The 12,924-nt window shown below is 41.3% G+C and overlaps 1 protein-coding gene across 46 annotated transcripts in view; it reads right to left on the reverse strand.

Moving 5' to 3' along the window:
- LOC147122949 (calcium/calmodulin-dependent protein kinase type II subunit delta) overlaps positions 1–12,924 on the reverse strand; it is a 508,322-nt gene that overhangs the window by 83,519 nt on the left and 411,879 nt on the right. For 29 of the 46 annotated variants that reach the window (XM_085962275.1, XM_085962273.1, XM_085962320.1 and 26 more), the window contains exon 13: positions 10,360–10,400. In XM_085962275.1, coding sequence (XP_085818401.1) covers positions 10,360–10,400 — 41 coding nt within the window. The remainder of the gene's footprint in view (positions 1–10,359; positions 10,401–12,924) is intronic. The other 17 variants (XM_085962278.1, XM_085962277.1, XM_085962280.1 and 14 more) reach the window with 1 other exon arrangement.

Genomic DNA, 12,924 nt, shown 5'->3' on the forward strand with positions numbered 1-12,924 from the left:
TGGTGCTGGGGCTCAACTTGGTCTGATTCTGAGATCCAAGGTGAGACAGCATAAGTGGCACGCATGCTGATGTAATAGATGGCAGGTAAAGTGGAGATCAGAGGCACAATCCCTCAAGGTTGTGATAGTGAGTAGCAATGTGGTGAGAGTGGCTTCTGAGGTTACAGAAATGAACTGCAAACTACTGACAGCTAAACCTGGAGTCAGCAAGAGCCAAGTAATCAGGTGTAATGTGGGGGTATTTATGTGTTTTTCCCAGCTCTCAATTAATGCCTTCGCACAATGGCCACTGAGCTTCCGCCTCCCCTTCACAGGCGAGGCTCCAGAGGTGCGTGAATCCCGTGCACCTGAAGTTAAAGCCAAAACCTGCTCTTAAAGACCCTCTTAAGGGTCCCTCAACAAGCATTTAAGTACTTGAACAGAGGTCACCCGCCTCTCCTGAGCGAGTCCGTGGCGCGCCTCCAAACGCGCCAGAGTTAAATGTGGAAGTCGGTGCGATGATGGCGGGTTTCCGACGCGCTGTCCATTTCCGCGAATTTAACTGCTGACCCACTCCCAAACCCGCACGTTTGGTACCAGGAAAATTCCGGCCTCGGTGTCTCTTTCCAACCTTCAACTGAGTTTTAATTTCCACAACGTAAGACTCCCTACTTCCATATCCGTAACATTGCCCACCTATCTCAATCCTTTTAAACACCATTTTCACTTCCTGCTTACTCGAACACTATCCTTGCTGGCCTCCCATCTTCTACTTACAATAAAACTTGTCTAGAACTCCATTGTTTCCTATCCTGCAATGCAGATCCTGAGCGACGAGTACAGACACAAATAGAGCAAATTAGAACTTAGTTCCGCTCACTACTTAGTATAAAAATGATGTAATGGTGATACCTCTGAATGTAATTCATTATTATTTTGTTTGCTTCAAATTCAAAAATATTTTTTTAACTTGATACTATCATCCCATTGTGTATAAGTAACATATAACCTTAAAAACCTTTCCCAGTTAGATGTTTAAATGCAAATAAACTTAAATCTCTAATACAGATAACGGGAACCAAAAGTAGGATTAAGCAACTTATCTGTAAAAAACACAAATTAGTTAAAAAGAAACACAGAATCATGTCTTAGACTTTAGCAGTACAACAGAATTAAATAACTGAGTTCCATAAATAAAGAGACACAAGTGAAAAATACTGCATAAATCATGCTAAAATAATCAATTATTTGCTAATGCAGGGAGTAGCTTGACCAGTTGAAGCAGATGAAATGAAAGAGTAATTCTGGCGAGTGCATTTTTTCAGCAAGAAAAAGATTACATACAGACATAATTAGTAATTTCTCATACTGCACAAAAAAGACTGCATAAATGTATTTGGACTACAGGCTTCATAAGAAAATGCAAGTAGTAATTCTTCAGAAACCATTTAAATATATTCTATAGTTAGACAAAATTAACATGTGCATTTAGCAAAATGTAACAGAAAGGTCAATTATCCAACTTCATGTAAAGTATTTCTTTCACTTCAAACATACTTACCTTTCCTAGAGCAAGATTAAGGTCAACAAGGACAACAGATCCATTATTTCTTTGGTAAGACGGATCAATAGCACTACAGAGTTGAAGATGGACCACTTTTTCTTGAAAGGTGGGGGTGCTATTGTTCTTCACATTGACTGATTAATCTATAATATATTCCACTGCTTCCACAACTGTAGGCTCACTGATCATTTGGCACTTTGGATCTTTTTTTTGTAATCTTGAAATCTTTAGGAAAGGTTGGCTCATACCAGAAAACGGAGCTTTGCTTATGACTCGAGTTCAGGTAGCCTTTCCCCATCTCCCTCACAGGGGCTTCATTTTGAACAAAAGCCCTGCAACAGGCTCCTTTGGCTTCCTTATATTTTCAAGCTGGCCCAAGAATTTGTCAAAATAGCAGCTCAATAAAAGTGGATAGAAAATTTTTGGTGGACAGGGGAAAGAGAAGGGAGAGGAGGAGGAGGAAGCGGCAAATCTTAATCAGAACTTCCTTCAGATTGGTACTTTAATCTGTAGGTCATGACTCACACAAATGGCAAGCCTCCAGACTGATTTTGTAGAATCTTCTCTGACTGGTATGTAAGGCTCTTGTTAGATATGTCAGCTGGTCTACATGATGGTAGTAACGTTTGAACAATATACCCGATAAGTGACAATACAAACTGACATACTAGCTTAAAGCCTTTTCCACCTCCCTATTTACTCTTTCCACTCAGAGACGCGTCCCAACCCAGTTCAAGTGGAGCCCATCCGATCAGTACCGCTCCTTCCTGTCCCAGTACTGGTGCCAGTGTCCCATGAAAAAGAACCCCTCTTTCCCACGTGTTAATTCTCCTGATCTGACTGGTTCTATGCCAATTTGCACGTGGCTCGGGCAATAATCCAGAGATTATTACCCTCAAGGTTCTGCTTTTTAATTTAGCTCCTAACTCCTGATACTCCCTCAGCAGGACTTCCTCCCTGTTCCTACCTATGTCGTTTGTTCCGACATGGAACACGACAACGGGATTTACCCCCTCCTTTTCCAAATTCATCTCCAGCCGCCTCGAGATATCCCTTACCCCGGAGAGGAATTTGGAGCATTGGCACCAGTACTGGGACAGGAAGGAGCTGCACCGATCAGATGGGCTCCATCTGAACTGGGTTGGGATCCGTGTCCTAGTGGAAAGGGTAAATAGGGAGATGAACTCCCCATCCAGCGGAAATAATTTCTCTCTATCTACCCTATCTGTTCCCTTTAATATCTTGAAAACTTCGATCAAATCACCCCTTAATCTTCTAAATTCCAGGGAATACAGCCCTAGTTTGTGCAATCTCTCCTTGTAACTTAACCCCTGGAGTTCGGCTATCATTCTGGTAAACCTACACTGCACTCCCTCCAAGGCCAATATATCCTTCCTAAGGTGTGGTGCCCAAAACTGCTCACAGTACTCCAGGTGTGGTCTAATCAGGGCTTAGTATAGCTGTTGCATAACCTCTACTCAGTTGTATTCTAGTCCTCTAGATATAAAGGTCAGCATTCCCTTAGCCATTTTGATTATTTTCCATACCTGTTCATGATATTTTAATGATCTGTGTACCTGGACCCCCAAGTCTCTTTGGACCTCCACTGTTTTTAGCTTTTCTCCATTTAGAAAAGTACCCTGTTCTATCCTTTTTAGGTCCAAAGTGGATGACCTCACACTTGCCTATACTGAAATATATTAGCCACAGTTTTAGAAACATAGAAAAATAGGAGCAGGAGTAGGCCACTTGGCCCTTCGAGCCTGCTCCGCCATTCAATATGATCATGGCTGATCCTCTATCTCAATACCATGTTCCCGCTCTCTCCCCATACCCCTTGATGCCTTTTGTGTCTAGAAATCTATCTATATCCTTCTTAAATATATTCAGTGACTTGGCCTCCACAGCCCTCCGAGTGAAGAAATTTCTCCTCATCTCAGTCCTAAATGTCCTACCCCTTATTCTGAGACTGTGACCCCTCGTTCTAGACCCCCGAGCCAGGGGAAACATCCTCCCTGCATCCAGTCTGTCTAGCCCTGTCAGAATTTTATACGTTTCAATGAGATCCCCTCTCATTCTTCTAAACTCTAGTGAATACAGGCCTAATCGACCCAATCTCTCCTCATACGACAGTCCTGCCATCCCAGGAATCAGTCTGGTGAATCTTCGCTGCACCCCCTCTATGGCAAGTATATCCTTTCTTAGGTAAGGAGACCAAAACGGTACACCAGATGTGGTCTCACCAAGGCCCTGTATAACTGTATGAAGACATCCTTGCTCCTATACTCAAATCCTTTTGCAATGAAGGCCAACATACCATTTGCCTTCCTAACTGCTTGCTGCACCTGCATGTTTGCTTATAGTGACTGGTGTACAAGGACACCCAAGTCCCTCTTACATCAACATTTCCCAATCTATCACCATTTAAATAATACTCTGCCTTTCTGTTTTTCCTACCGAAGTGGATAACTTCACATTTATCCACATTATACTGCATCTGCCATGTATTTGCCCACTCACTCAACTTGTCTAAATCACCTTGAAGCCTCTTTGCATCCTCCTCACAACTCACAATCCCACCTAATTTTGCGTAGTCAGCAAACTTGGAAATATTACATTTGGTTCCCTTATCCAAATCATTGATATATATTGTGAATAGCTGGGGCCCAAGCACTGATCCCTGTGGTACCCCACCAGTCACCGCCTACCACCCCGAAAAAGACCCATTTATTCCTACTCTCTGTTTCCTGTCTGTTAACCAATTTTCAATCCATGCCAGTATATTACCCTCACTCCAATGTGCTTTAATTTTGCACACTAACCTCTTATGTGGGACTTTATCAAAGGCCTTCTGAAAATCCAAAATGCACCACATTCACTGGTTCTCTATTATCTATTCTACCAGTTACATCCTCAAAAAACTCCAGTAGGTTTGTCAAACACAATTTCCCTTTCATAAATCCATGTTGACTTTGTCTAATCCCGTTAATATTTTCTATGTGTCCTGTTATCACATCCTTTATAATAGACTCTAGCATTTTCCCTACTACTGATGTTAGGCTAACCGGTCTGTAGTTCCCTGTTTTCTCTCTCCCTCCTTTTTTAAATAGTGGGGTTACATTTGCCACCCTCCAATCTGCAGGAACTGTTCCATAATCTATAGAATTTTGGATGGTAACAACCAATGCATCCACTATTTCCATGGCTACCTCTTTTAGTACTCTGGGATGCAGATTATCAGGCCCTGGGGATTTATTGGCTTTCAGTCCCATTAATTTCTCCAGCACTATTTTTTTTACTAATACTAATTTCCTTTAATTGCTCCTTCTCACTAGACCCTTGGTTCCCTAGCATTTCTGGGAAGTTATTTGTGTCCTCTTCCGTGAAGACAGAACCAAAGTATTTGTTTAATTGCTCTGCCATTTCCTTGTTCCTCGTTATAAATTCTCCTGTTTCTGACTGTAAGGCACCTACATTTGTCTTCACTAATCTTTTTCTTTTTACATACTTGTAGAAGCTTTTACAGTCTGCTTTTATGTTCCTTGAAAGTTTACTCTCATACTCTATTTTTCCCCTCCTAATCAATCTCTTTGTCCTTTTTTGCTGAACTCTAAACTGCTCCCAATCCTCAGGCTTGCTACTTTTCCTGGCAACTTTATATAACTCCTCTTTGAATCTACTATTATCCTTAATTTCTTTTGTTAGACATGGTTGGACTGATTTTCCTTTTGTGTTTTAGCACCAGAAAGGAATGTATAACTGCTGCAATTCATGCATTTGTTCCTTAAATATTAGCCATTGCCTATCCACCGTCATGCCTTTTAATGAAGCTCTTCAATCTATCATAGCCAACTCACTCCTCATACCTTTGTAGTTTCCTTTGTTTAGATTTAGGACCCTAGTTACGGATTGGACTTCTTCACTTTCCGTCTTAATGAAGAATTCTATCATGTTATGGTCACTCTTCCCTAAAGGACCCCGCACAACAAGATTATTAATTAACCCCTTCTCATTGCACAATACCCAATCTAGGATAGCCTGTTCCCTAGTTGACTCCTCAACATACTGTTCTAAAAAACCATCTCGTACACACTCCAGGAATTCATCCTCCACAGTATTGCTAATTTGGTTTGGCCAGTCTATATGTAGATTAAAGTCACCCATGATTACTGTAGTACCCTTGATTTGCCCATTCACTTAATCTATCAATATCTCTTTGTAATTTTATGCTTTCATCTACACTGCCTACAATGCCGCCTCTCTGTGTGTCATCGGCAAATTTAAATATGTAGCTTTGTATCCCATCATCTAAGTTGTTAATAAATACAGTGAATAATTGAGGCCCCAACACAAATCCCTAAAGGACACCACTAGTCACATCCTGCCAATTAGAGTACCTGCCCATTATCCCTACTCTCTGTCTCCTGCTGCTCAGCCAATTTCCTAACCAGGTCAATAAATTGCCTCCAATTCCATGGGCTTCAACCTTAGTTAACAGTCTCTTATGAGGAACTTTATCCAATACCTTCTGGAAGTCCATATAAATAACATCCATAGATATTCCCCTGTCCACTACTTTAATCACCTCTTCAAAAAATTAATCAGGTTTGTCAGGCATGACCTATCTTTACAAATCCATACTGTCTCTCTGTGATCAGCTGAAAATGTTCAAGGTGTTCAGTCACGCTATCCTTAATTATAGACTCCAGTAATTTTATGACAACAGATGTTAGGCTAACTGGTCTATAATTCCCTGGTTTCCCTCTCTCACCATTCTTAAATAGCGGCATGACATGAGCAATTTTCCAATCTAAAGGAATGTTTAAATGCTGTCTACATGGATTTTAGCGAGGCTTTTCACAAGGTCCCACATGGCAGACTGGTCAGAAAAGTAAAAGCCCATGGGATCCAAAGGAAAGTGGAAATTTGAATCCAAAATTGGCTCAGTGGCAGGAAGCAAAGGATAATGGTCAATGGATGTTTTTGTGACCGAATGGCTGTTTCCAGTGCAGTTCCTTAGGGCTCAGTACTAGGTCCCTTGCTTTTGGTGGTATATGATTTAGACTTCAATGTAGGGGGCATGATTAAGAAGTCTGCAGAAGATACAAAAATTGGCTGTGTGGCTGATGGTGAGGAAGAAAGCTATAGACTGCAGGAAGATATCAGGTGGACAGAAAAGTGGCAAATGGAATTCAATCCGGAGAAGTGTGAAGTAATGCATTTGGGGATAACAAGGTAAGGAATACAAAATAAATGGTAGGATACTGAGAAGTGTAGAGGAACAGAAGGACCTTGGTGTGCATGTCCACAGATCCCTGAAGGTAGCCAGACAGGTAGAGAAGGTGGTTAAGAAGGCATACTTTCCTTTATTAGCTGATGCATAGAATAGAAGAGAAGGGAGGTTATGCTTGCACTGTATAAAACACTAGTTGGGCCACAGCGAGAGTACTGCGTACAGTTCTGGTCACCACATTACAGGAAAGATGTGATTGCACTAGAGAGGGTACAGAGGGGATTTACGAGGATGTTGCCAGGACTGGAGAATTTTAGCTATGAGGAAAGATTGGATAGGCTGGGGTTGTTTTCTTTGGAACAGAGGAGGCTGAGGGGAGACTTAATTGAGGTGTATAAAATTATGAGGGGCCTAGATTGAGTGGATAGGAAGGACCTATTTCCCTTCGCAGAGAGGTCCAAAACCAGGGGCATAGATTTAAAGTAATTAGTAGGAGGATTAGAGGGGAGTTAAGGAGAACTTCTTTCACCCAGAGGGTGGTGGTGGGGGTCTGGAATTTGCTGCCTGAGAGTGGTAGAGGCAGAAACCCTCATCACATTTAAGAATTACTTAGATATGCACCTGAATTGTCATAACCTACAAGGCTACGGACCAAGAGCTGGAACATGGGATTAGGCTGGATAGTTCTTTTTTAGCCGGCACAGACACGATGGGCCAAATGGCCTCCTTTTGTGCCATAAATTTCTATGATTTTATGACAGATACTTGCACAATTCCCCAGTTGGGGATATGTGATTTCAAACCCTTGCTTGGGCAATATAACAATCCTTTTATAACCTTTGTAACCCTAGATGCTACTCCTGAAAATTTGGCACTTTTATCAAGGAATCTCATTTGCAACGGAGAGCTGAAAGGACCTGCAAGCTTTGTTTTGTAGCGTAATTAGTTGGACACAATATCCTTTTCTCAACAAGTATCAGAAGTAATAAGCAAACATGCCATCTACGCATTAAATTCAATACATTGTTCAACATCATGTCAGTGTCTTCGGTTTCCACCAAATCGCCAGTCCTCCTCTGATAATCTTCTTTTGCCCCAAGTGAGATTATCTGTGTCCTTGTAGACTGTCACCCTTAGCCTAATATCAACTGGATATGCAAAGCTGGTGCAGCATGAAAGTTAACTTATTGTTAACTTATCACCAAGTTGCCCATTTAGACTGGAGACACACAAGGATTATGCAGCATTTCTGTGGCAAATATGCCAGCTTGAAGAGCTATGGAATATCAAATAACAATGAATGCTATACCCAAAGCTACTTATGGCTCAAAGGAGTTTTCTTCACTGCTCCAACAAAGTAACTGGTTTCTTTGTCCAGAACTTAGAGCATTGGCAATTCTGGGATTTCATTTCCAAATCCTTTGAGCATAATAATATGTCTACCACAGATCCATAGCCTAATGAATTAAACTCAACATGGGTGGAGGGGAGAAACACAATGAAGGCATAAAGAAGAGAAGGAATGTGCAGAGTGCAAATTGGTTTCAATTTATACAAGGAATTGAGCTCCACTGATTTTGGTGTACGGGTTGGTTGTAATACCTAGGGGGAAAAATTCAGTATCGCCCTGTTTGGGGCGCAATGATTTGTGCCTGGCGCCAATTATCATCTCCGACTGCAAATTTGGCTTTTATCGCCCCTGGAGGTGATTGGAGCACTAAATCAGGCGCTTCACACCAGTCTTAAGGCGCAAAGGCCAAGGAGCGAGGCGCTACCTCATGGCACTGGCGAAGCTCAGGTGATGTCAGTCAGCAATGGAACACAAGACACACTGGCGCTGGCCAGTTCTTAAAGGGGAGGGTCGATCTTGCTCTCCATCCACATCCTGCTCATTGCAGCCTTGAATCTCGGCCTGGAGAGACCTGTACATCAAATCTGCTGGAAAGAACAATGGAGAGGCCCAAGGAAAGAGCTCAGAGTGCAGCCCCCACAGACTCTTCTAAATAAATACAAGGAAGGGCAAATCAAAATGAACCTGCAAAGTGCTGCTCAGTATCCAAAACTCCTTCACACAGCGTTGAATCTCTCCAGAATGCGTGGTGCAAAAATGTCACCAACAGAAAAAGGCAGGAAGTGGTCACCTTTAAATAGCGCTCCCCCAGCCCCTTTCTGACTGCAAAATGCTCCCCTCAACCTGTCGTTGCTAGCGGCAGGTGGCACTACTCAATATCCGGTCTGGGGCGCTACCGGGGCGTTGCGCACTCGACTGACGTCACGATCTGCCGGCGCAGGAGATCGTGCCGCAAAATGTCTAGTTAATTTCATGAGCGGCGCAAACATCGCCGCGCACGGGTGCTAGTTGCTTTGCGCCCCATTAGCGCCCTCTCAAGGCGCTAACAAGAGGCGCAAACCAACTGAATTTTTCCCCCCTAGAGGAAAATGACCTGAGGCAAATAATTCTATCATGATATCATTTATTTCAACTTGGATTCAAGAGTGAGATGAGGTTGATGCACCAAACCAGAAGCTTCTTTAATTTTCCAATATTTTGTAGTTTTACCAAAGGTGTAGAGGGCTGGTATTTTGGAGGCTGAATAGGCAAGGTCTTGAAGCCATTCAAGGCCAACTGAGTTAGGAACTAAATCATCTTTTAGATTTTCCTCAGAATCACTGGTAGAATTCACCATGTAAATTAGTGATCATGATCATCTTGTAAAAGAAATTCCTTTCTATAGGAGGCATAATTTTCAAAACCAGTACTTGCTATTGATCAGTCCAAAGAATCATCCTAGCCAAAAACTCACAGAAATTAACTTGATCAAACAGAAATTCTTACTTGCAGCACCAGGGCCAATGTGCAAGATTCCAATATGAGGAAAATAAGCTCATGTGGGACTAAATACATACACAGCATCACATAACCCTAGATGAAAAAAATCCTTACAATCTTTCTCTTTCCATTATTGATTTTACCCTGATTTTCTAGGGTATGCAAAAAATAATGTACATTTGTGGTCACAACATTTTTGCAAATAGTTGGCCAGTTCTAGTTTAACAATTAGTTGGTTTATTCTTCCGAAAGTGAAAATAGCAGAAACCAAATGAGCAAACAGGTGACTAAGCTAATTCAAATATCACAGGGGAAGTCTTCACAATAGAGTTTAAGTAAATTTAAAATGCTTGTAAATGTAATTGGATAAGTCAGTGACGCACTTAACCGAGGTGTATAATCATATTGGCTATTTCTTAAATGAACCAATGAAAATTTGTGGTTAGAGCTATATCTAGAAGTTTATTTTTGTAATTGAAGAGGATTTTCTAAAGCTAATCTCTACAATTGGCACCACCATGGGTGTATAGCTTCCCTCAGTGTTGTCTGACTTGTTGTCCGCAAGGAAAGGGTTGGTTAAAAATAAACCTCCATTGGTGTGCAAGATGGGAAGCTATTTTTGTGAAAGCCACATGAGCCTGCACGTTTGTCAATAGTGATAAAAACAGGGTAAACACAGCAGAGAAATGCAGAATCACAAGAATAAAAAATGTGACATGTCAGTAGTTGTGACTTTGTTAAATTCAAACTTACCTTAACTCCATCTGCCTTCTTGTTCATCAAACTCTTTGCTGCTGTAAATTGATAACAAAGGTCATATTTAGGTGCATAATGTTCAAGAGCCATAAGCATTTTTTTTTGGCAAAGCCAGTACTGTTTAACTTGCAGCAGCGGTAATAATAGTTAAAGAGCTGCTGCAGGCCAAAACTCATTTTGCTGCAGCTGAAAGCAATCATAGTTAGGCAGAAGAAACCCAAAGCAAATTTAAAGACAGCAGGCAAAAGTCAATTTTAAATTCAAATAGCAAGCAGGGATTAGTAATCAATCAGGCAGCTATTGCTTCGAGATGCAAAAATGCCCGATTAGTGGCTTAGGGTCTTACCTTACAGAGAATATATTCCAAATAAAGTGGAGAAAGGAAAAAAAAGGGAGGAACAAAAACAAACAGATTTATGATCAGGTCAGTTATGTCTAAACATTTCCCGATACAAGTAGGTATCAAATCTGTAAAACATTAAAAGGAATCTGGGACATTTTCCTGTAACTGACTTTATATAACAGTTTCAAACAAAGTATTACTAAACATAAATGAGGGATTAATAAAGGTAGCACTTCCTTAAGTTGCTAGCTGCATTTCTAATAGCCAAAAAAAGCTGTATAATATCCCTTTTGCGTGGCTATTTGCGTTTGCTTAAAATTAGTCAATTAAATCCATCAGGATAACAGAAGTATGATTCTATGAAACATACATCTGTTATCCTGGTAGCACAGGAGGCGGCTATTTGGCCCATTGTGCCCCCCGAAAAAGAGCTATCCAGTCTAATCCCACTTTCCAGCTCTTGGTCCGTAGCCTTGCAGGTTACAGCACTTCAAGTGCATATCCAAGTACTTTTTAAATGTGATGAGGGTTTCTACCCCTTTCAGGCAGTGAGTTCCAAACCCCCACCACCCTCTGGGTGAAAAAGGTTCTCCTCAACTCCCCTCTAATCCTTCTACCAATTACTTTAAATTTATGTCCCCTGGTTTTGGACCTCTCTGCGAAGGGAAATAGATCCACTCTATCTAGGCCCCTCATAATTTTATACACCTCAATTAAGTCTCCCTTCAGCCTCCTCTGCTCCAAAAAAAACAACCCCAGCCTATCCAATCTTTCCTCATAGCTAAAATTCTCCAGTCCTGGCAACATCGTCGTAAATGACCTCTCTACCCTCTCTAGTGCAATCACATCTTTCCTGTAATGTGGTGACCAGAACTGTACGCAGTACTCTAGCTGTGGCCTAACTAATGTTTTACACAGTTCCAGCATAACCTCCCTGCTCTTATATTCTATGCCTCGACTAATAAAGAAGTATCCCATATGCCTTCTTTACCACCTTATCTGCCTGTCCTGCTACCTTCAGGCCCCTCTGTTCCTCTACACTTCTCAGTATCCTACCATTTATTGTGCATTCCCTTGCCTTGTTAGCCCTCCCCAAATGCATTACCTCATACTTCTCCAGATTGAATTCCATTTGTCACTTTCTTGCTCAACTGAACAGTCCACTGAAATCTTCCTGCAGGCTACAGTTTTCTTCCTCACAATCGACCACACGGCCAACTTCTTAATCTTGCCCCTACATTCAAGTCTAAATCATTGACTTATACCACAAGAAGCAAGGGACCTTGTACTGAGCCCTGCAGAACCCCACTGGAAACAGCCTTCCAGTCACAAAAACATCCATTGACAATTACATTTTGCTTCCTGCTACTTAGCCAATTTTGGATCCAACTTGCCACTTTCCCTTGGATCCCATGGACTTTTACTTTTCCGACCAGTCTGCCATGTGGGACCTTGTCAAAAGCCTTGCTAAAATCCATGTAAACTACATCAAAATCGCTAACCTCATCGACCCTCCTTGTTACCTCCTCAAAAAATTCAATCATGTTTGTCAGACACGACCTTCTCGTAACAAATCCATGCTGACTGTTCCTGATTAATCTGTGCCTTTCTAAATGACAATTAATACTGTTCCTCAGAATTTTTTCCAATAATTTGCCTACCACCAAGGTTAGGCTGACTGGCCTGTAATTACTTGGTCTATCTCTTTCTCCCTTTTTAAACAACAGTACAACGTTAGCAGTCCTCTGGCACCACACCTGCAGCCAGAGCCAGTTTGCCTAGAATTTTGTTTGACAATTAGATATAAAAAGACAGCTTAAAGAAATCATGTTGAAACTCATGATTTACTTTTGATTTGTTAAAATACAGCTTACTTAAACAAGGAAACTACATTTAGATATCTGTATAAAATTTAACACTTTTTTGCAGTATTATAATTAGAAATAAAAAGAATATACTGTAATTGAGATTAGAATCAATCTTTCCCCATACATTATTACAGGGACAGATTTCATTACTTTGTACTTTCCACAGTACTCAAAAGCATAGCCCCTACATTTCTTCCAATTTCCTGCTGTAATTTCAGCGTAAGATGAAGGGAACTTCTTGAGAAACAGCATTAAAGGCTGAAAGTGGACACGCCGTATCTCCAGGGGTTCTGCCAATATCCTGCCAAAGTTACGGCCAAAGATTGAGACAAACTGCACACAAATTCAGGG

This window comes from Somniosus microcephalus, chromosome 2 (assembly GCF_052327205.1).
Source record: "Somniosus microcephalus isolate GS21.2 chromosome 2, FLI_Smic_1.0, whole genome shotgun sequence".
NCBI classification, from domain to species: domain Eukaryota; kingdom Metazoa; phylum Chordata; class Chondrichthyes; order Squaliformes; family Somniosidae; genus Somniosus; species Somniosus microcephalus.